The 21,872-nt window shown below is 50.7% G+C and overlaps 5 protein-coding genes across 5 annotated transcripts; 3 read left to right on the top strand and 2 right to left on the bottom strand.

The window, feature by feature from the left end:
• Positions 1-3,093: 3,093 nt before the first annotated feature.
• PtA15_10A620 (uncharacterized protein) lies at positions 3,094-3,626 on the top strand (the record flags this gene model as incomplete). Its single annotated transcript, XM_053160815.1, has 3 exons — positions 3,094-3,271; positions 3,360-3,469; positions 3,552-3,626. The coding sequence occupies 3 exons, from the start codon at positions 3,094-3,096 to the stop codon at positions 3,624-3,626; spliced, it is 363 nt and encodes a 120-aa protein (XP_053024751.1).
• Positions 3,627-4,107: 481 nt separating this feature from the next.
• PtA15_10A619 (uncharacterized protein) lies at positions 4,108-7,956 on the bottom strand (the record flags this gene model as incomplete). The annotated part of the gene is made up of 7 exons (XM_053160813.1): positions 4,108-6,444; positions 6,521-6,618; positions 6,846-6,989; positions 7,063-7,264; positions 7,323-7,465; positions 7,538-7,795; positions 7,863-7,956. The coding sequence occupies 7 exons, from the start codon at positions 7,954-7,956 to the stop codon at positions 4,108-4,110; spliced, it is 3,276 nt and encodes a 1,091-aa protein (XP_053024750.1).
• Positions 7,957-8,211: 255 nt separating this feature from the next.
• Positions 8,212-9,898, top strand: PtA15_10A618 (uncharacterized protein; the record flags this gene model as incomplete). The annotated part of the gene is made up of 6 exons (XM_053160812.1): positions 8,212-8,272; positions 8,344-8,367; positions 8,433-8,532; positions 8,604-8,704; positions 8,778-9,705; positions 9,772-9,898. 6 exons carry the CDS (start codon positions 8,212-8,214, stop codon positions 9,896-9,898), a joined length of 1,341 nt encoding a protein of 446 aa, XP_053024749.1.
• A 9,337-nt stretch (positions 9,899-19,235) lies between these two features.
• On the top strand, positions 19,236-19,436 carry PtA15_10A617 (uncharacterized protein; the record flags this gene model as incomplete). Its single annotated transcript, XM_053160811.1, has 1 exon — positions 19,236-19,436. One exon carries the CDS (start codon positions 19,236-19,238, stop codon positions 19,434-19,436), a length of 201 nt encoding a protein of 66 aa, XP_053024748.1.
• A 1,588-nt stretch (positions 19,437-21,024) lies between these two features.
• PtA15_10A616 (uncharacterized protein) lies at positions 21,025-21,534 on the bottom strand (the record flags this gene model as incomplete). Its single annotated transcript, XM_053160810.1, has 4 exons — positions 21,025-21,103; positions 21,189-21,203; positions 21,282-21,305; positions 21,380-21,534. The coding sequence occupies 4 exons, from the start codon at positions 21,532-21,534 to the stop codon at positions 21,025-21,027; spliced, it is 273 nt and encodes a 90-aa protein (XP_053024747.1).
• Positions 21,535-21,872: the final 338 nt, after the last annotated feature.

Below are 21,872 nucleotides of genomic sequence, written 5' to 3'. Positions count from 1 at the left end.
ACAAAACATACGCGCCGACAGCCTTGTTAGTGACTCTGAGATTACTCATATCCCTCACAATCAAATATCACTACCCGATAGCAACTTTCAATGTCAGCTCCGCTTATCTCTACAGCCCAATTGAAGAAGAAGTTTACGTACAACCTCCAATTGAGATAAGACCTGAACTAAAAGGAAAAATTATGAAACTCAAGAAAGCTATGTATGGGACCAAGCAAGCGGCGAGGTGTTGGTGGAAATTCTTCAAGTCAAAAATGGAAGAATTAGGTTTCATTGCGTCCAAATTGGAACAATCTCTACACATTTACAGGCGCGGAAACGGTTTCATAATCATTTGGCTACACGTGGACGACGGATTTGCGGTGGCGTCGGACAAAGGTTTGATGAAGGAGCTAAAGACGGCGATGGAGAAAGAAATGAAGATCAAGTGGACGGATAAAGTGGCCAAGTTGGTTGGAATAAACATCAAATTGAAAGCGGATGTCGTCGAACTTGATCAAGGAAAACTCGCCAGCCAGATTGTCAACGACTACAAGAGACCAATTTTCTCTTGCAGGAGCACGCTACCCAATGATGAACTGGAAATCAATGCAGGCGAACCTGTGGATCAAACCGAATACAGATCAATCATTGGATCCTTGATGTACCTTGCAGCGGGAACGCAACCGGACTTATCTTACAGTGTAAACTTGTTAGCAAGGTACAGCAATAATCCATTGATGTTACACTGGAAAGCGCTGGATTTTTTGATTGGCTACCTCAAGAAGACTACAGAGATGAAATTGACTTTGAGAGGACACGGAGATACAATGGACCTTTGGACCGACGCGAACTGGGGAGGAGAGCACAAAAGGTTGACATCAGGTTTTGTCATCAAGCATCTGGGGGACGCAATAGCTTGGGGGGCAAAAAGGCAGACGGTAGTGGCACTCTCGACGTGCGCGGCAGAATACGTATCATTGTCAGACGGCTCTCAACATCTGGCGGGCTTGTCGATCTTACTTGAAGATATCCATCACACCTTGAAAATGAATATTTATTGCAACAACGAAGCAGCAATACTCATTGCAAGCGACAACTCTTTGAAGAAAAAGACAAAGTACCTAATTCAAGCCTTCTACTTCATCAATGATTTTGTGCGGGAGAACAACATCAAAATCACATGGACGAGCACTCATCAACAGCAAGCTGATATCTTCACCAAGAAGCTGGGGCCCAACAAAATGGATGTGGCAATCAAGAAGCTAGGGCTACGGGGGTGAAGTTTACCACCTTGGGGGGGGGTGTTGGAGGCCGGGGTAGAACCAAGGAGGTAAACTTAGCAGATCCAGAGTTTATCCTTCTTCTATGCATGTACTACACATTGTACATACATAGTCTGCTGCGGCTGCGCCCCATCTTGTACCTAGTCTAGTTCAGGACGCCCGGTACCGGTTCCACTCTTTCCTCACCGAGTTTGGACCGATACCGGAGCGTAACTGAGCTGATCACCACGACGCATCTCTTATCGTCAGGTGAGTGTAATCAACCAAGTTTGGACCGATACCGGAGCGTAACTGAGCTGATCACCACGACGCATCTCTTATCGTCAGAGTGCATTCTCTACGGAGTCTTACACTAACCCTATCACTACCGGCACATATGGTTCCGACTCTCCCGCGCCCGGGCTCTTTTCTCTTTCCTTACCGAGATTGGATACCCGGGATCGTCGTGCGGAGAGCTCACCGCCATCGGTTCTGTATCGTGCATGTTAGTGTGCTTTAGCAATGTTATACCGAGATTGGATACCCGGGATCGTCGTGTGGAGAGCTCACCGCCATCGGTTCTGTATTGTGCAGTTCCGGGCCTTTATAAAAACCTCTCAGCCAAATGAACTTTCTTGCTCCCGTGTAAAATTTGGGATAATGCGCAAGCTTCGCCGCCAGCCAGCGAGCCTTCCACCAGGGGGGACTTGTGTCAAGTTAGGGCTTGATACACCATACTCATTTTTGTTCCAGCCCTTTTCCCCCTCGAGAGTCCTTGCACAACCAGTCGGAGAGCAAAGAGGCTCCCTCCCTTCTCAACAACACAAATCGGACATCGACAAGGGAGCTTTTCTCCTTTCTTGATAGTCGGTCTCTAACAGACTGGTCATCTAGGAGGGTAGACTCCCTCCTCGGCGGAAGTGGATCCATGTGCTGGCCATCAAGGAGTCTTCCCTACTTGATGACCGGTCTGCAGACCCATCATCATGCTGGCCAACATTTTCAGGGGTGTGGCAGCTTGGCTTGGCCTGGGCCCAGCAGGGCTTTGTCCCGAACCCCGCCAGCTTTGCGTTGTGCCAAGCAGCGGTACTTGGGGGTGTGCCAGGCGGGCTTGACAATCGGCCAAGCGGTGTGCCCAGACGGGCCTGCAACACCATAGATCTATCACCGAGAAAGACAGCAATCGCCAAGACTCTGAAACCGACCCCCTCCCATCCATCATCGTGCCCTGAAATCGCCCAGGGGAAGGCTAACACCCATGCTAAGCCGGGCCCTAGAAACCGGCGACCGCAACGACTATATGGGAAGGCCGGATGAGAAAGAACACAGCCCGGAGGAGGATCTTTTACCGTTTCGCTCGAAGATCGGCGTCTTCAACTACATGCATGGAGCCGAAGAGTTTGGCCCCTGTGCTCCTCTGTACTTCTCCTGTAAATTGAGCAAGCGAGGATGGGGTTTTTCCGGTGTTTGGGCAGAATCAAGAGTTGATCGGAGCGTCGCGAGAGAATCGGGAGAGTGATGGGAAGTCTTCGGCAAGTGTCTGAACGAGCAGATCCCCCATCCGGGCCCCCCACGACCGAGTCTTCCAGCTTCATCATGGATATTTATGTTGGTGTGCACTGCGCGGTGGCTCCCACCCTCATACTTCGAACGCGATAAAGGTTCTCGGCCATAATCAGACATCCAGTCCATCCAGTCCACCGCGGCCGACCCTCTTCCAGGACAGATTGCACTGGCATACTAAAAGCGTCTCGCATCTGCTGTTTTTAGCGTTTATCAGAGTGTCCAGGCCCGGTCCGACCACCGCCCCCACCACCCCCTCCCGCGCAGCTGGCACATCCCGGCGACGATGAACATCCATCCCACCCCCCCGTCAACGGCCCTTTTCGGGATGGTGGTCTTGGCCGCCTCGTGCGCTCTGCTGGTGTCTGCCCAAGGCTGGCGCGATTACACTAAAGTAGACCTCCTCTGCGGCGGCGGAAGAACACAGGCGCTGTGCGGGACGGCCATCAAGACCGGCTACTCCGGTAAGCAATTCTGGAGCTTGTGAAATCTTTACAGTGCTACATATTGTTGGACCATATTGAAATGTGTTCTTCTCCTTGCATGTCCTAGTCATCCTGGCCACTCCAGTCGACCCAGCTAACGGCAAATTCAACTGTGTCAACTCGCGCTCCCCGGACAAGATGTGTTGTGCTCCCCGCACCGCTCCTTTGGACAGCGTGGTAAGCAGAAGGATCTCCACAACTTGCTCCCATGCTGTGGAAAAACTGATCAAATATTGGGTGAACGTTTTGGGTAATGTAGGATTCAACTCCGGTCGACTTGTCCACCGACGCATATTCTCGAAACTGCGAACCCAAAAATGACTCGACTAAATAAGCTCTAATTAGTTCGATAGCACTTCCTTTTTTTTTTTTGGCCTCATGCATGTCTGATATGTGCAAATCAAGAAGATTTACATATTTGTTGCAAGGTTGGGAGTGAGAGGAATACATACCTGTAACCAAGCTTGGGCCCCGATGCAAGGGGCCATTCCTGTCATGTACCCGCAAGCCAGAGCGCCTGGCGCCGGCTGAGACGACCAGGCCTAGAGAGAAGAGATCAAGAGAGACCGTGCGCACCGCCAAGGAAAAGGTCTATATTGGATGTGCTTGCATGGAAATAAACAGGCTCTGATAAATATTCAAGTAAGAAACAGGAATCGCATTGTAGTTCTAGATAAGTACAACAACATCGCCCACCGACTACCAAAGATGAAAAAAAAAGAAATGGGAACACGAAAGAACGCCAGTGCGCGCGGAGAAAAAAGCGCAAGATGGGGGAGCGATTCCTGCCCGCCCGATGGGAAGAGGGGGGAGCACTAAGTCTGGCCGTAATCGGTCCTGGGAGGCCGGGCGGCGGGCGCGGCGGGGCGCACGGCGCCGGATTCCCACTTGGATTTGAGGTCGTTAACGGAGGTGAAGATGGGTTCGACGTCGGCGGCGTCGGGGAAGACGTCGCGGGGCCGGGTGGCGGGGAGGCCGGGGCCGAGGGCGTTGAGGGGGATGTGTCTGGGCGGGATGGGGGGGTTGGTCTTGGCCGCTCCTGCGTCCTTGTCAGCCGCCAGACGGGGGGCCTTCTCCGCCGGAGGCACGGCGGACGGGTTGGGCTTGAAGCTCGACAGCCGGCGGCCCGCCGGCGCCGGAAGACTGGCCTCGCTCGTGGCCAGCTCCGACCCGCCGGGCGCCGAAAGCCCCAGGGTCTCGTAGCGGGAGACCAGGCTGGTGATCGCGGCTTGAGACTTCAGCGACTGGGGCTTGGGCGCCCGGAGCGGCGGGCCGACGGTCCTGCGTGCCGCTGCGGGCTTCTCGGCCGGGGCCGGGGCCGGGCCGACCGGTCGACTCCCCGCGCGCGACGAGAACGGGTCCCGGTCTGAAGATGCCGACGACGGGCCGGGCGGGCCGACGGCAGCCGCGGGCGCGAACTTCGCGATCGCCGCCCGGCGCCGTAGACGCACCTCCTCGTCTTCCTCCGTCATCGCTTCCGAAGACGACAGCTCGTCGGCCGAGCTAGGCGGGGACGCCGGCCCGGCGCCGCTGGTCTGCGGGGCCTCTGCGGCGAGGCTGATCTTCCCGCCAGACGCCGGCGATGGGCCGCCTGTCTGCACGGGATCGGCGACAGAGTTTTCCCACGAGCTAGGCTTCAAGCTGGGCTTGCGAGTCGGGTTGATCTGCCCACCCGAGGCTGCCAGCGCGGGGTCGCCCGCAGAGTTTTCCCACGAGCTGGACTTCAAGCTGGGCTTACGAGTCGGGATGATGTGCCCACCGGAGGCGGACGATGGGCCGGCTGACTGGGCGGGGTCGGCGGCAGAGTTTTCCCACGAGGCAGGCTTCAAGCTGGGCTTGCGTCCCAGCCCGTCGGTCTTCCCGTCGGAGGCCGTCGCAGAAGAGCCGCCTATCTGCGCAGGGTCTCCTCCGGGAGAGGTTCCCCAGGAGCTGGCTTTCAAGCTCGGCTTGCGCGCCGGCGGCCCGGGGGGGCCTCGGTAGACCGACCGGCCGGCGGCGTCTTCGGGGGCCTGCTGTTCGTCGGACGACCCGCTCGATGATGGGCTTTTCTCCAGGGGGTTCCGCTGATCTCCCCGGGACACGTTGTTTTGGGGAAGGACGGACGAGGCCTGGTGTTGCCGCCGGGCCAGAGCTTCTCCACCAGCCTGATGATCGGAGGTCGACTTTCGGGGGGAGTTCAAAACGTTCACAGCGCGGGCTTCTGTAAGCTCATTGATCCAGTGGCTGATCAGGCTGGGGGACGTTTGAGTAGACCGACTGACCAGTGCCGGCTGGTCTTTCCTCAGCCACTCAGACAGGGACGGCTTCGAGCTGACAGCCGGGCCGGTTCTCTGGGTGATGCTTATCTTGCGGTAGCCACTTGTGGGCTCGTGGATCCGAGAAGAGGGGAGGGTCTGCGGCCCCGTTTTCTGCGAGAGTGTGCCGCTGCTGATCGACATGCTGGTGGGTTCCTGTGGGAGCAAGCCGGGCTTGCTGGTGAATGAATTAGCAGACACTTTGCTTTTCCCGCTGGCCATCGAAGGGCCGGTCGAGGTGGAGGCAACCAAGCCAAGCCCACTGCGCATCTCGTTCAGCGTTTTGGGTGTGGGTTTCTTGATCAGAGGGACGAGGTCTTCGAAGGCTGCCGACGATGTGGCCGGTTTCGAGTCGCGCCGAACCATGGGCGTAGGCGCAGCAGCAGAAGGCTTGAGCGACATGTGGGAGCGGGATCCAGATAAGCTGGGGGAGGGGTTTCCGCCGAGGGCAGGCCTCTGTGCTGCGCCGGCGACCGGCTTGAAGGCGGTGATCTGGGGCGAGGGCGACGAGAGGAAGGCGTCTCCGAACCCGGCGGCAGCTTCGCGTGCAAACAAGTCTGACTCTTCGGGCGGCGAGTGTTTCTTGGCGGGGAAGCCGGTGGTCGCAGCCGGGGCCGGCTGGTGGACGGGGTTGAAGAACGGCTCCCCGTTGTTGAGCCCGGGCTTGCTCTTGACCGCCGGCCTGCCCCTCCGCATGGGGACGACGGCGTCGGCCTCCTTGGTCGAGACGGCGGCCGATGGGGGCGCGGCTGAGAAGATCGAGTCGAGGCCGTCTGGTGCGTCGAGCGTGTTGGTGGCTGGTTCGGGGAGAACTGAAAGCTGGGGTGGGATGTGCGAAAGGCTCTGTTTTCTGCTCGGCTGTTCAAGAGATCCTTACAACAGTCAGTCCTGCTGCCCCTCGCTCACTAATACCCAACGACAATTTGACACACACACGACGGAGATGGGGCGGCACGCCACGCAGTCTGCACACATGGTCGTGGACCTCCCAGATGTCCGGTCGAGATTGGGGCAGTTCCTGGAGCATGGTGCCTGTGATTTGAGAAGTCTCAGTTTTTTATTTTCATTTTTTATTTTTTATTTTTATTGCTTGTTTTTATTTTTCATGTGTTATTTTCATTTTTTATTTTCATTTTTTATTTTTTATTTTCATTTTTTATTTTTTCATTTTTTATTTTTTATTTTCATGTGTTATTTTCATTTTTTATTTTTTATTTGTATTTTTTTTTTTTTTCAGGAAGTAAAGAGACTCTGCTGACCGATGAGATACTTGATCGAGTTGCTGTAGGCCGGATAGGATGGGATCTGGTACTGGACGTTGACGATGGCCAGTGGCCCGTTGGCTTCGAAGGGGGTGGTGTAGTAGCAGAGCTTGTAGAGGAAGACGCCGAGGGCCCAGATATCTGTGGGATGATCGACACCACGCGATCAGCAGGGCAGTGGAGAGAGTAGAGGGTGGTGGATGGCACAGCCGACCAGCTTTTTCCGTGACGCCCTTCCGACTCCAGACGTCGACCATCTCTGGTGCGCGGTACTGGAGGGTGGTGTGTTTGTTGAGATCGGCCTCGAGGGCTCTGATTTCGGCGGATGACTGGGGTGGCCGGGGTGCCGGGGTGGTGGTGGATCCGAAGTCGCAGAGCTTGTAGAGGTTGGGAGCTGCGAGGAGGATGTTTTCGACCTGGATGTGTGTCAGCGGCTAGTTGTTTTTTTCTTTGGGGAGGGGTGGGATGGTGTACCTTGAGGTCTCTGTGGATGAGCACGGGGTTCTGGCTGTGCATGTGGGCGACTGCGGCGACGGTGTCGCTGAATATCTTGAGGATCTCTGACTCTGTGAGCCTGTTCTGGAGACGGGAGTTGAGGAGGTCGATGATTCCGCCGCCTGTTGAGGGGAGGATGATGATGATGATGAGTGTGTGTAGTGTGTGATGGATGATGGCTGGGGTGGACTGGCCTGGACACCATTCCATGAGGATGAATATCTCGTAGGCGGGGGTGTGTGGGATGGATGAGGCGGAGGCTTCGATGAAGCAGACGATGTGTTTGTGTGGGCGGAGCTGCTTCATGACGTCGACCTCCCTGCGCACCTCGCCGAGTGCGGGCTTGTCGGGGACGGCCATGCGCTTGAGGACGAATCTGTTCTGGGCGGGCGGGAATCCGGGGACGGAGGCCGGGGCGAGCAGGCTGACGACGTAGACATGGGCGAATCCGCCTGGGGAGCGAGCAGCGAGTCAGTCAGCCTGGCTGGGTGGGTGGTGTGGGTGTGGGTGTGGGCGCACCTTCGCTGAGGAACTGGTCGACCTGGACGACATACTTGCCCACCTGGACCCTCGTGCCTGGCTGGAGCCGTGCCGCGCTGCCGTCGGTGTTCATGGTGTGGTGGCTCAAGGAGTGGGGTGGAGGGCGGCTGGGTTTGAGGGGGGTGGGGATGCTTGTGGCGGGGGCAGGCTGCTGGGTATGCTTGTGCTGGGTTCTGTGTACATAGTACTCCGCTCGATCGCCAGTGCCCCACCCCAGCAGCCACCCACCCACTCGTCCACCCCGTCGTAGCTCATACGGGAGTCTGCCGAGTACCACTACCACTACCACCCCCACTCCACTCCACTCCACTCCACTCCACTCCACACCATGCGTGAAGTCATCAGCTTGCACGTCGGCCAGGCCGGCTGCCAGCTCGGAAACGCATGCTGTGAGTCCCCAGCCACCACACATACACTCCCAAACAGCTCCTGACCACCCCCATTCCCATTCCCATTCCAGGGGAACTCTACACGATCGAACATGGTCAGCAGCCTTCCTCTTCCTCTCACCCCCTCCACCGAAGCTTGCTGACACCCCCTCCTCTCCAGGCTTGAGCCCCGACGGAAAAATCACCTCGCCCACCGCCAGGGGGGACGACGGCTTCAGCACCTTCTTCAGCGAGACCGGCGCGGGGAAATACGTGCCCAGGTCAGTCCGATCGATCAATCGATCCATCCATCCATCCATCGCGCCCATGCTGACCCCGCTCCCCATCGCAGGAGCATCTACATCGACTTGGAACCCAACGTCGTCGACGAGGTCCGCACCGGAACCTACCGGAGCCTCTTCCACCCCGAAACCCTCGTCACCGGCAAAGAAGGTGTGTATCTGTCTCTCTTTCCACCACCTCCATCCCCCCCCCCCCCCCCCCCTGACATCCATCTCCCAAACAGATGCCGCCAACAACTACGCTCGGGGCCACTACACCGTCGGAAAGGAGCTCATCGACATCTCCATGGACCGCATCCGAAAGCTGGCCGACAACTGCACCGGCCTCCAGGGCTTCTTCGTCTTCCACTCCTTCGGCGGCGGCACCGGCTCCGGCTTCGGCGCCCTCCTCCTCGAGAGACTCAGTGCCGACTACGGCAAGAAGTCCAAGCTCGAGTTCGCCGTCTACCCGGCCCCGAAGATGTCCAGCTCGGTCGTCGAGCCCTACAACTCCGTCCTCACCACCCACACCACCCTCGAACACGTCGACTGTTCCTTCATGGTCGACAACGAGGCCATCTACGACATCTGTCGCAAGAACCTCGGCGTCCAGTCCCCCGGGTTCACCAACCTCAACAGGCTCATCGCCCAGGTCGTCTCCTCCGTCACCGCCTCCTTGCGCTTCGACGGCAGCCTGAACGTCGACCTCAACGAGTTCCAGACCAACCTCGTCCCCTTCCCCCGCATCCACTTCCCCCTGGCCACCTATGCCCCCATCATCTCCGCCGAGAAAGCCTTCCACGAATCCAACAGCGTCGCCGAGATGACCATGTCCTGCTTCGAGCCCAACAACCAGATGGTCAAGTGCGACCCCCGCCAGGGCAAATACATGTCCTGTGCCCTCCTCTACCGCGGGGATGTCGTCCCCAGAGACGCCAATGCCGCCGTCGCCACCATCAAGACCAAGCGCACCATCCAGTTCGTCGACTGGTGCCCGACCGGCTTCAAGCTCGGTATCTGTAACGAGGCCCCCGCGTGCGTGCCCGGCTCAGACACCGCCAAAGTCAGTCGCAGCTTGTGCATGCTCAGCAACACCACCGCCATCGCTGCCGCCTGGAGCAGACTCGACCACAAGTTCGACTTGCTCTACTCCAAACGCGCCTTCGTCCATTGGTCCGTCCCCCCTTTCTCTTTTCCTCTCTCCCACGCCTTAACTGAACGTCGCCTCTTTCCTTGTAGGTATGTCGGCGAAGGCATGGAAGAGGGCGAGTTCTCCGAGGCCCGTGAGGACTTGGCCGCGCTCGAGAAGGACTACGAGGAGGTCGGCCTGGACGGCGGCGATGAAGAGGACGTGGGCGAATACTAGAGTCTCTCTTCCTCCTCCCCCCCTTCCACGAAGAAGAAGCACCGTTCTTTTGACTCCGCTTAATATATATATATATATCCTTACATATATATAAAAACCGACGTAGATTGATTTTTGGTTGAGAGTAGTAATCTATTACATCCCGTTTTATTTGCATGGCTTCGTAATGCATTTGTTGGCTCCGAAATCTCTGGCGGCCGTGTCCACGATCTTCAAAGAGGAGTGGTTGGAACGTTCCACGCGAACATGCCTCAGCAGTCCCTGACAGCCCCTGAAAGAGAGAGCCCCAGCATTAACTTGGCTGGCTCGGCTTTGGTTGTGTGTGGAGGGGGTGGGTCCAGAACATCTCCCCTTCCCGCTGGCTCTTGCTTGGCTCTGTCTGCGTGCACACGACCGTCCTCTCCAGCCGGGCCAGAGTGGCTGTGTAGGGCAGCAGGGAGCGGCTTGGGCTCAGTGTGGCTGGTCTTGCACAGAGCAGACAGCATCTCCGAGGGTCTGGATGACAGCCTCTGGAGGAATATTGCTCGCTTGGCCTCGATTCGCTCCGCGGGATAGTGGCCTGCCACTGCACTGCACTTCAGAGCATCTCCACCCGGGGAGGTATGTAAACTCGGGTTGCTAAAACACCGCAATGGCAACTCATGTTTTGCATATGGTGTTGCAAGTGCGTCTGGGCACTCACCAAAGTTCGGCCGAAAAAAGGCCAAGCGCGCGTGGCCGACCCTAAGACCATCCGCACCGGGCGCTAAGTTAGCCCGGATTAGGGCACTTAGTTCGACCCCGCAACCGCATCGGGTTGGATTAACCGGGGATCAACTTGACCCGGAGCTTGGTTTGGAGCTAGTGGGGTATAAATCTAGCCCCCACTAGTCCTCGGACTAACCTATAAAATGAATATGCATCATGCTCAATGGCATGAACTCTATGTGTTTAGGTGCCAAACACATACCATACAGGCACCTAATCACATAATCTCCGATAGCCTCGGACCTCCCAATCTACGCCGATGCGGTCGGCCACTCGGATTAGCTTAGTCCGACCGTAATCCAAGCTAGTTAGTCCAGACTAACTTAGCAACGGATGCGGATGCTCTAAAACCAGCTTGGCCGATCCTAAAGCGTGGGTGGCACACATCCAACCCCCGCTTGGCACAGTCCAAAGTTGGGGTGGTTCGGGACAAAGCCCCGCTAGGCCGAGTTCAAGCAAGGGTGCCACGCACGCCAAACGCTGTGCCGGCCATCAAGGAGAGAAGTTTCCCTCCTCGATGGTCGGTCTACAAACTGGTCATTGAGAAGGGAAGACTCCCTTCCTGATGATCAATACAAGTATTGACCACCGCGAAGGGAGTCTTTCCTCCCCAATGACAGCCTACAGACCGGCCATTGAGAAGTAAAAGCTCCCTTGTTGATGTCCGATGTGCGATGTCGAGAAGGGAGAACGTTTCCCCTCCTTGAGGGCACATTGTTCTTGGCTTTCGAGGCAGAGACAAGGGCCGGCGTCTGATGACCGGCGTGTTGCATGCCAAGTCACAGATCCCATCAGCCCAGAGCTTGATCTTGGCCAAGCGGGACTTGGCTGTGTGCCAAGCTCTGCCCCCCGCGCAACCTGCCCGATCAAGCCCGCTGGGCACATACCCAACCCCCGGAGGCACTCGGCCAAGCGGGAGTTGGGTAAGTGCCCAGACGCGCTTGCAAAACCATATAGCAACCCGCGCGGCTCTGGCACGCACCCGTGGTTGCTATAATATTTGCATACGGAAGCACCCCAACACACTCCTTCATGACCCATTAAAAGCCTTATATATGTAGATGGTCATTGGTAGCTTGCAAAGCCGTCCATGACCATTATAACCGGTCGTCGATAGCTTGCAAAGCTATTGATGATATGACCAATCGTTGAGTGAAAACTATTGACAACCATTATAATCGGTCCTCAATAGCTTGCAAAACTATCGATTACCGTTAAAACCAGTCGTCGATTGCTTGCAAACCTATCGATGACCGTTATATCCAGCCGTCAATAGCTTGCAAAGCTATGGACGACCAGTTATATCTCGATGACCGGTATAACTGGTTGTCCATAGCTTTGCAAGCTCTTGAACCGGTCATCGATAGCTTGCAAAGCTATGGACAACCGGTTATACCGGTCATCAAGAGTTTTGTAAAGCTCTTGATGACCGGTATAGCTGACAAAGCTTTTGATGACCTGTAAAGCCAGTCGTCAATAGTCAAGCTTTCAATGACTGGAATACAGTTGTTGATAGCTCTCATAGGTTGATTTTTGTTTTTTTTATTACTTGTTGATGTAAAACTTACCTTTTGGGTTGTTGTATGTCATGTCTATGCACTTGAGTTGATGAGTGTTGAGGGGGGATGAGCCAGGAGGAGTTGCTATCCAGTTGCTATTGGGTTGCCATTATATGTAGCAACCCGATGCCGATTTTTACCTCCGGAGGCAAAATGGAAACTCATTTGCCACCCCGGGTGGGTGGTGTTTTTTGGGTTTGGGTTGGTAAACGCGGGATAGCAACCCGGTTTACCTCCCCGGGTGGAGATGCTCTGAGAGGGGCCAGGACACGCCGGGGATGATCACGTGCAGGCCGCGCACTCTCCGCCCACTCATGGCCAGTGCAGACCGGGCGCATGGGATTGATCAATTACGCTCTGATTATCCACACATGACACACGGCTGTGCCTGCTAGCAACAATCACGCCAATTTGTCCAAGCACCTGGACAATTGATCTCGTTCTGGTAAGATGGAGATCAGAGGCCATAGGTGTGGGGATAAGGGAAGAAAACAGTGGTCATGGGTGCTGGGATAAGGATTAATGATGAAGAAAACAGTGGCCATGGGTGCTGGGATAAGGATAAGTCATGAAGAAAACAGTGGCCATGGGTGCTGGGATGAGGATGAATAATGATCTTGTCATACCATGGAGGGTTTTTGTTGATCTATCCCTTTGTATCTACTCTTCCTTTGGACAATTTTGAAGTTGAGCAATATGTTGGATGTTGGTGAATATCCTTAAATCATATATGATTTAAGGATTTTCACTTTGAGAACCAGAGCTTTTTACCTCAAATTCTACCAAGCTTGTTTTGAGACAGTGTGGTTCTGAGATGGGCAAGGGGCCTATCTCAGTGCCGCTTCCCTAGCTTCGTGTCTAAGATAATCCACCAAGGACCTGAAACAAGAGGGTTTTGAAGGATTCAGTTATATAAAAAAAAACAAATGCACCACCAGAGGTTAAAGACTCACATTTTTTCCATTGCTTCTGCCTCTTTTCTGTTTTAAATGCAACAAAAGATTGTTCTCTGATTAGATCCTATTTCATTTTTGTGAGCTTGAATTGAGGTACTGTACAAACCGAAGCATGAAATCCTTCTTCACAGAGCTTATAAAAATATGCTCTTCCTTAGGGCCATGATATGATCTTGAAGATCTCCTGAGAAAGAATATAGAGAAGAAGGAAAAAAACTTGAATGGGAAAATCATTGTAAGGAAATCAATCATGGAAAAAACTAACACTCCATGACAATCCAGCAGCTTGGATATAGATATAAGTGGTTTCCTTGGCCAATCTTTCTCCCCAGGGGTTCCCATTGCATGCCTCATGAGTCTGAAATTTGATAAAGGTGATCCAGATCAATTATTCCATTCAAGATTGGGAATATGAAATTTCATCACATTTCTACTCCAGTCACACTTTGAAGTTTAAAATCCAACCTACCCTAGGTGTATCTTCAGAGCCTCCTCCAATGTTGAATCATTTCTATACCCAAGAATCTTTGGTGCCCATTGAAGCAATTCTTCCAATGACCTACAAGTTTCCCATTGTAATGTCAGGAAATTTCTTCTCCAGGTAAGAAGGCTTTCTTGTGAATTGGAAACAGAAAGACTTGCATTTTTTTCAGAATCTCTTCTGGATCCACGCTTTGGAGATCATGAACTGAAGTTATTTAGAACATCTTAGTATCCATTCCAGCTCTGCATTCAATTTACGTGTTATAGCCACCTTCATCTAATCCCAAGCTTTCAAGAGGAGCCTTGTTTTTCTCCGAGTATCCAGAAAGACTATTTGAAAATGGTCAACCACATGTTAAGATTAGGTTTTTGAGAAGCAAAGACAGTTTGATGCAATACATACATTAATTTATTGATGTCTATCATCACTTCAGTTGCAAAAAAATCCAAGCCATATTGAGTATATGAATGCTTATATTTTCTTTGAAAGTAATAAATTAGGAACGCAGAATTCAAATCAATCAATACTTTTCAGGATTAGAAGTTTGATGAATGACAAAGGAACATACAAAGGAATCCCTGACAGTCCAAAGTAATGGATACTTTGCTTGATCAGATTTTTGGCCCAATTATCCCTTCCAGGTGCTCCAATGCTACCTAATCTCAAATGAAGGCTTCCAAGTAGATAAGGGTTGGTGGATCAAACAAATCAGTAATTTTCAATACCTGTGCTTGAATTTGCACCCTAGATTTTCAAAACGTGGAATCTGAATCACTTCAAATGATTTTTAAATTCATTTCGATTGTACTCATTGGCTTTATATAGAGAAGTCAAATATTCATAAATTTCTGTCAAGGAACTAGAAGCAACCCATCAACAAATCAGCAAGTTCTATAAATTGATGAATATTTGTGATATATTTTCAAATAAGAAGCTTACACCTTGTTCATGAACTCCTCTACCCAACTGTTTCATATGAATAGAATTATAATAATGTATATCAATATATATAGACACACATCAGCTTCTTGTATTTGTTTTCAATGAATAGTGTGATTCATGACATACAGCAACTTCCATTTTGAAAGTGCCCTTGGCACAAAGCTATTTATATCTTTAAGCCCTCCTGTGTTCACATTAAATTTTGCAAGTTCTCCAAACGCCAACCAGAAAGAGAAGCAATGTTCAAGCAGCATGCGTGCCCGACCTTCTTGCCCTGGTTCACCAATTTCATACAAGAAACCTGGTAATCTAAAATCAATTTTCCAAGAGATACAAGTCAGCAATATGTCAACAAACTTTGAAACCAGAATTATACTAACACCATTTGCTGCCCCAGCATTTGATCATTTCCCTTCTCAACTCCAATGATTTTATGTGCATCTTTCAGATATTCCTCAAAAGAACGGGGTAAGTGAATTTTACAAAGTGCATTTTACGGGGTACAAGGCCCTGTAAAAGCAGTGCGGCGTAAAAATGTATTTTACGGGGGGTTATGTGTAATTTTACAAATTGTCGACCAGATTTCCCCCCTCGCAAAGACAGGCCATGCAAAACGTGCAGTGTATAAAGCCACCCTCAAGCGGTGAAATATACATTTACAGCACCATTTTTACAGCGCAGGCCGCTGCACCACTCAATTTTCCGGATTGGGGAAGGCTATGTTGATTTTTACTATTGTACAGCCAGATATTCGGTTACAGAGCTCGCAATAGTACAGTATCATCTTGTGTAATACAAAAATACAAGCACGGTATTTCCCAATTGGCAAAGTACATATCCTCCTATCACGTGTTTGGCATCATACCGTGTGTATCTAGATGAGGAGACCATCGGCAGAGATGCATTCGTCCTTCAGCCAGTCTCAAGACAGGTTCTCGGCCTCCTCCCCTCAAAGACATTCCCCCCTCCACTTGCTTGGTGGAGAACCACAACTCGCCATTCCGTCTATCCCTCCTCTTTTTTTGACAATCCATTCCTAATGTCTTCCCCTCCATCAAACCCCCCAGCACCAGACCCACCCAATATTACTGTGAAGTGGGAGTTGCCTATTGACTTTGAGTCCTTCCATACTTTCATCGATCACGGATGCACACTGGACCGAGAGAACTATCCCATATATCCAAATGGTGCAACCATCTTCGTCAAGGCAGCCAACGAGACTGTGGTCAACTTTGGGTCGGTGGGATTTACCAAAACCACCGGAGTGGAGAAGCGCAGTCAAGGCATCTGGAAAATCCAGCGGGTGTATTGCCTCGGTGCTCTGGTTTGCGACATGGACACCTGTCAGTGGGTTGGATCCCCCCCGACCGGAAGAGGAGGCATCCAAGAGTACCTCGAGCGGTGAGTCTTCCAGAGCTTTGAAGTTTCCGCGAAACCCTTTCTGATCATTCATTTATGCCTGTGAATACTGCTAGTGTGCCAAGATGTCCAGGAGCTGCTGGCCAATGTCCTGGGAAAGTTCTCTGGGTGGCTTGTGAGGGAACAGCACTCCGATTCAACTTCCACGTCCCCTCCGGCTGGGCTTTGCTCCGACACCGAGGCCTACATGATCACCCCTGGCCCGAATCCAAAAAGCCTGACCCGCTCGCGCGCGCTGCTCTCAAAGCTGAGATTGTGAAGAACCCATCGGCTGGTGCCTTAAAATTGAGGGTTGGTCTTACTCATTCATCAATTTTTTGTACAAGATGGTTAATTTGATTTGTTGTCCAGATGGGTCAACCAAGTACCCTTGATGATCCCATTGCGAGCGTGACAGAAATTCACGGTTCACTTGTTAATGCCGATCGTTTGCGTTACTACCGCCGGCTTATGCTACGAGAGCTCAATATTGTCCCCGACAAGCTAGGCGCGGGTGTTGGAGACAAGTTCTTGATCGACTTATTCCAATGGAATGCGTACGCCTGAGTTACTTTGATCTAACTGGTTCTGCTAACTGAAACTTGAATTACCTCAGGCGCGGACTGCTTGTTATCTCCTCAGGCTTTCAGACAGACTCCGAACATTTCACGTTCCAGACCAAATGGATGGCCGAACGACTATTGGCCCGAGATGAAAACAACGAAGTGTACCAGGGTGGCCTGATCTCTGATGTTACATATCGATTTTTCGAGAACGGCTATTTGCTTACCACCTCGATGTTCTGCGAGCAAATAGCAAGGTGGATCCCTGTCCAGCTTTCTTGGATTCGAGGCCTGAGCATTAATTACTACAAGCTGCACTTCTCGGCCCTCTTGAGGCAGTTTGTTCGGACTGATATCACACCGGCGGAGCGCGATCTGATGGTTAGACAGGTGGTCGACTTTTCCCTTGCGCAAACAGAAGGTTTCAAGGCCGCGTACATGGACGTTTTTGCATGTACAGACCCAATGAGAGCGGCTAAAATGATCAAAGGATGTCACCAGCATTTTCGGGCTCAGGTGACAAGGGTTAAGCGCAATCGCTCAATCCTCTCGGCCGATCAAGATGTGAGTTCCATGTTTATTGATTGTCTCTTGCAACATCTGATCTGAATATTTTCTCTTAGGCCGACTTCCAGAAAAAGTGCATGGCTCTCCTTGATCCAATCGAAGAAGGTGGTCTTACTCACGAGGAAAAGATTGACGAGTTACGCCGCCTATTTCCAAAGACGAAGCGCTGGCTCAACTGGTGGACTATGTCAGACATCCAATCGATGCTTTTCCCATCTCGCCGAACGATGTTAGATGATCATCCTGATGGCAAGGACGGACTCCCGGATAGGACCAACGCAATCGAAAGCATGCATCGGGTTTACTACATGATAAGGTCAGGCAAGACTGTTTATCGTACTTTTTTCCTTCTCATTGCTGATTTGATCGCCTTTTTCTTGAAGCTCGGGGAAGAAATGTCTTATGGTGGGAATGGTCGAGCTATTTGGGTTCATCTCTGTGCTGGAGGAGGAGTTTAACGCGGTCATGTGTGGTGTATCGGTGGAGTATGGATCTCAGACGAAGATGCAAGTCAACATCTCGCATTCAATGGGCTGGGCCAAGCCAACCAAACGCAAATTCATCAACAACGGCCGACCACCTGATACTACAGCTGGGCTTTTGGACGGTCCTGAACCTTCCACCAAGAAGAAGAATGCCGGCCGCCCAAAAAATTCACTCAATGTTGACCGAAGCGAGTGGTCGACTTACCCATCATACACCGCTTCACCCGAGGAACATCTGAAGAATCGATGCTGGATGTCGGCTGCTTTGGAATCACTCTTTGCCTTGTATAACCCCTTGTGGCATCGGAACAGTAAAGGCAAAGGGGCAACCCTTTTTTACCATCTGGTAATGCATTTCGGATCCCGGACGACCTTCAATCTAACCAAGATCGGACGGATCCGAACGGTCTTGACCAACGCACAGACCAAGTTGTTCAATATCTGCAATGAGAGGCACCAAGCAAGGTTTGTGCCGGGTGCCTTTGCTTCCTGTGATTTCTTCCTCGAGCTGCTCTTGGATCCGAAGAACAATCCAACCAAGGCGCTCACCGGCTTGTTTGAAGTCGTTGAGCATCGGAGCTTTGTTTGCAAATCTGCTCAACCTTGTCTGGCTGCTCAAATCCGATCGTTAACACCCATCAAGATCGAACTAAAGAATTTCCTTGAGAACGGAATCACTCCTTCTGATGTTACATGCCTTCTCAACTTGTGGACGACCACCGGTATCTCCAAAACTCCTGGACTTGTATGTCGATGTGATTCAATCAATGCATCAACTAAGCCAAAGCCCAAGGCCAGAGGCCGCCCAAAGAAGGTCAAGAGCCAATCCCCTGACATAACGATATCGACAGAACAGCCCAATGGCTCGAGCTTGACTGCTGAGTACGTCCAGGAGACCTCTCGTCTTGCATTCAAAGACGATCTTCCTCCTCAGCACCTGTACTTCTTCATGGAAGTTACTCAGCCCTCCAACCCAATTGAGCGTGAGCGATACATGGGTGCAATGGATTGGCCGCACCAGATCTCCATTTCTGGTGTGAAGTTCACACTTTTCTCTCGGGGATACTGGAACGGCTCCCACTATTGGTGTAAAGTCGTACGGAGCGGACGTGGCAGCACCACAGGTGTATGGTTGCACGATGACCGGCAAAACGACGGATATGCCCGACTTGTGAACACCGACATCTCATCCATTGGAGGGTTTCATCCCTTCACAAGTTGGCTGTTTTACACGCGTGCCTGGACCACTTCTGAGCAAGAGTTTATCAACGATTCAATTGCGAAGATCAGCAAGGACCACCCAAACGCCGAAGGGGATATACCCTTTGTCCATTTAGCCAGCATGATCAATTCACAACATCATCCTCCATCGGCTAAAGCGGCAACTGTTCTTGATGAGGGCAACTTTGTTACTGATTTTGACGACTTGGGTGCTAGCGACTCTGATGAAGAGTCAACTGACAACCTGGATCAAAAAAATGATAGTGGAGACCAATCGTCAGAGTCAAGTGGAGACAAATCATTGGACTCAAGCGGAGACGAATCATTGGAGTCAAGCGGAGATGAACCATCGGACTCCAATTCTTCGAGCTTCAAAGACATGAAGAACAAATCTGAAACTTTGTCTGCTTCCAAGATGGCAGCGATCTCGACTTCCAAACCCAACAACAAGTTTCCTGCGCATTCGGCTCGTGGACCGACCACCCTGAAACTGAGGCTCTCACAGCTTGTTCCGGACACATCATCCAACAAGCTCAAAGATCCAGCTGAAATCCCAAATTCACATCTTGAAGGTGCAACACAAAAGAGACGAAGCAAGAGATTTGCCAAGAATTAACAACTGGTGGTTCAATTTTTCTTAAAGTTTTATCTCTTTCTATTCATTTGCGCTTGCCATCCCCCATTGTAAATAGTGATTGCAGCTTGCAAAAATATATTTTGTGTTGCTAAAAATTGAATTTTGCAAGGTGATTTTTGCATGGTGTGTGTGAAATTGCAGCTGCAGAGGTGGGAATAGAGTTTCACACTGAATATGTTTTACAAATTGGGACCTCGTGAATTTGGGGGCCTGTAAATTTGCACTTGGAGACCTGGAGGTTTAGTTTAACAGTGTTCTTTTTACAATGGAACCTTTTGCAATGGGGGAAATTTGGGTCGTATTTTGTAAAACTACACATAACCCCCCCCTATGTGTATTTTTACACTCCATTCAATTTACAGGGCCACATACCCTGTAAAATGCACTTTGTAAAATTCTATATCCCCCAAAAGAACTATGAGAAATGTGCTCTTCAGTTTCTTATATTCTTTTCATTCAGAATTACCATGAAAACTTACGTATTATCTAGGGCCTTTTCTATCAGCCTTTGGTTGGACAAAGATATTAAGATAATACCATTATTCATAGCTTAAACAAAAGATGTGTAGGTTGGAAGTGGTTATAAGAGAGATTGGATACACACCTAAAATCAAATTGTGGAACTAAAAAAATTGTTGAGAATTTCTTTTACAAGGAGCAGTGATGGCATATTTTCTGAAAAAAAAACCACTGACTTATCATGATCTGAAGAACCTTCTATTCCTGCAATTTGAGCTTTTGAAACAGACTGATTTCCTCTTTCCACATTAGATAACCTGCTTCCACTGAAATCCCATCTTCATATCAGCCAGTTTCTGCATTCAAGACTTGTTTCTTAGTTTGACTGATAGAACTTGTGCATTGAGACATACAGGTAATCATTAAGCTTGAGAATTTCTGATTCCACATTGTATTGATCCCTAATGGTTTCCCTGTATTGGAAATCATTTCTTGAAGGCATCAGAAATAGATTCCAAAAAAGTGAATATGTTGATCAAAAAATACAAACTTGATCTGTGGATCAGATGTATAATCCATCATTGAAGAGATAGTTGTGCCAAGAAGTTTCCGTATTCTACCATTGTTTCCAGGCTCACCAATTTTACCTTGGGTGATACTTGTTCTAAATTGCATTCAAAGTGATCAAGTCAGAAATATACTGGTTTTTCAAACTTAGAAATGAACCTACACCAAATTCCCACCCAAATACCGTTTGAATCCAGAAGCCTGTGGAAAAAATGAGTCACTAAGGGTGTATTTGAGATAAACCTCAAAAGGACTTCAAGGAGTAGATTCTCTGATTAATAATTTTTATTCTCAACTACCTGTTTACTTCATCTTGGGAAAAAAGACTTACATGTTGTCTAGGTATTTTTCAGTTTGACTGTTTTTGTGTTGTTTTGAAAAGAGGGATTCAAAATTTCATCCTGCTCTGTCAATGAGGAAGTGAGATTGAATACGCACTGAAACTCCGCGGCTGAAATCCCTCTGTCCCCGCTGGAGACATTTAATTGTAGATGTTTTGAGCCCCACATGTCCAGAAAATGTAATGCTGGTGCAAAATTACTCACGTTTTGCGATTTAGAGAATCTTCCCTTCCGTCAATATTATATGCTGCTGTTGCAAGCTGTCCATGAGCATCGCCACTTCCAAAACAAATTCATCCAATTAATATCAGCATGAAAGAAACATGAGTTGGACAGCTCTCATAGGCCCCGATTCAAAACCTACTTTTCAGCCGGTGCACTTTAAACAGCCACAAGTGACAGGGAAGAGTTTTGAACATCAGATCTAGCCATCAATTTGTTGGAAAAGGTTGCTTACATTGCTCCGCAATGGTCAGAGGCACTGTCATATCAAACGGCACAGTTGTCTAAGTATATAATTTCAGTCATTTTCTTAAAAACTGTAGGGATACTCACACATAAGTCATTCCCGGGATGTGATCACCGGCACCCGCACCGAATGAGCGTTTGATTAAACTCGCACTAGACCATTGGGCTGGTGTGTTTGTAAGATATATGGCAAGGATGACATAAACGGCAAGTGAACCGCTACGCAGTATAGATCTCGGCATTCTCGAAAGTGGGTATAGCAGTAAGTACGCAAATGAACCTTGAGACAGACCGTGATTCGGGATGGTGAGGACATGTCGGAGTCCCAGAAGAGGGAACTTATAAACTTTTCCGGGGCATTAAGTTGCCTGTGAAACGGTGTGATCCAGACAGAAAAGGGAAACATTCGTCTCGTTAAAACTGATCATTGATCAGGCAGTATTAAAAATGTGAACAATTTGTGTGGTGTCGCTGACAGTTGTCACGCCTTGCCTGCGGTGCGTCCGTCTCTCCGAGCCTTCTTCCTTGAGTGTTTGGTCGATAGACTGAGTGAAGTTGTGTCAATTGCTGTAGGGTGCTA

Source organism: Puccinia triticina, chromosome 10A (assembly GCF_026914185.1).
Source record: "Puccinia triticina chromosome 10A, complete sequence".
Classification (NCBI taxonomy): domain Eukaryota; kingdom Fungi; phylum Basidiomycota; class Pucciniomycetes; order Pucciniales; family Pucciniaceae; genus Puccinia; species Puccinia triticina.
Note: the sequence above shows the minus strand (reverse complement) of the source record. Positions and strands in the feature narration are given on the sequence as shown.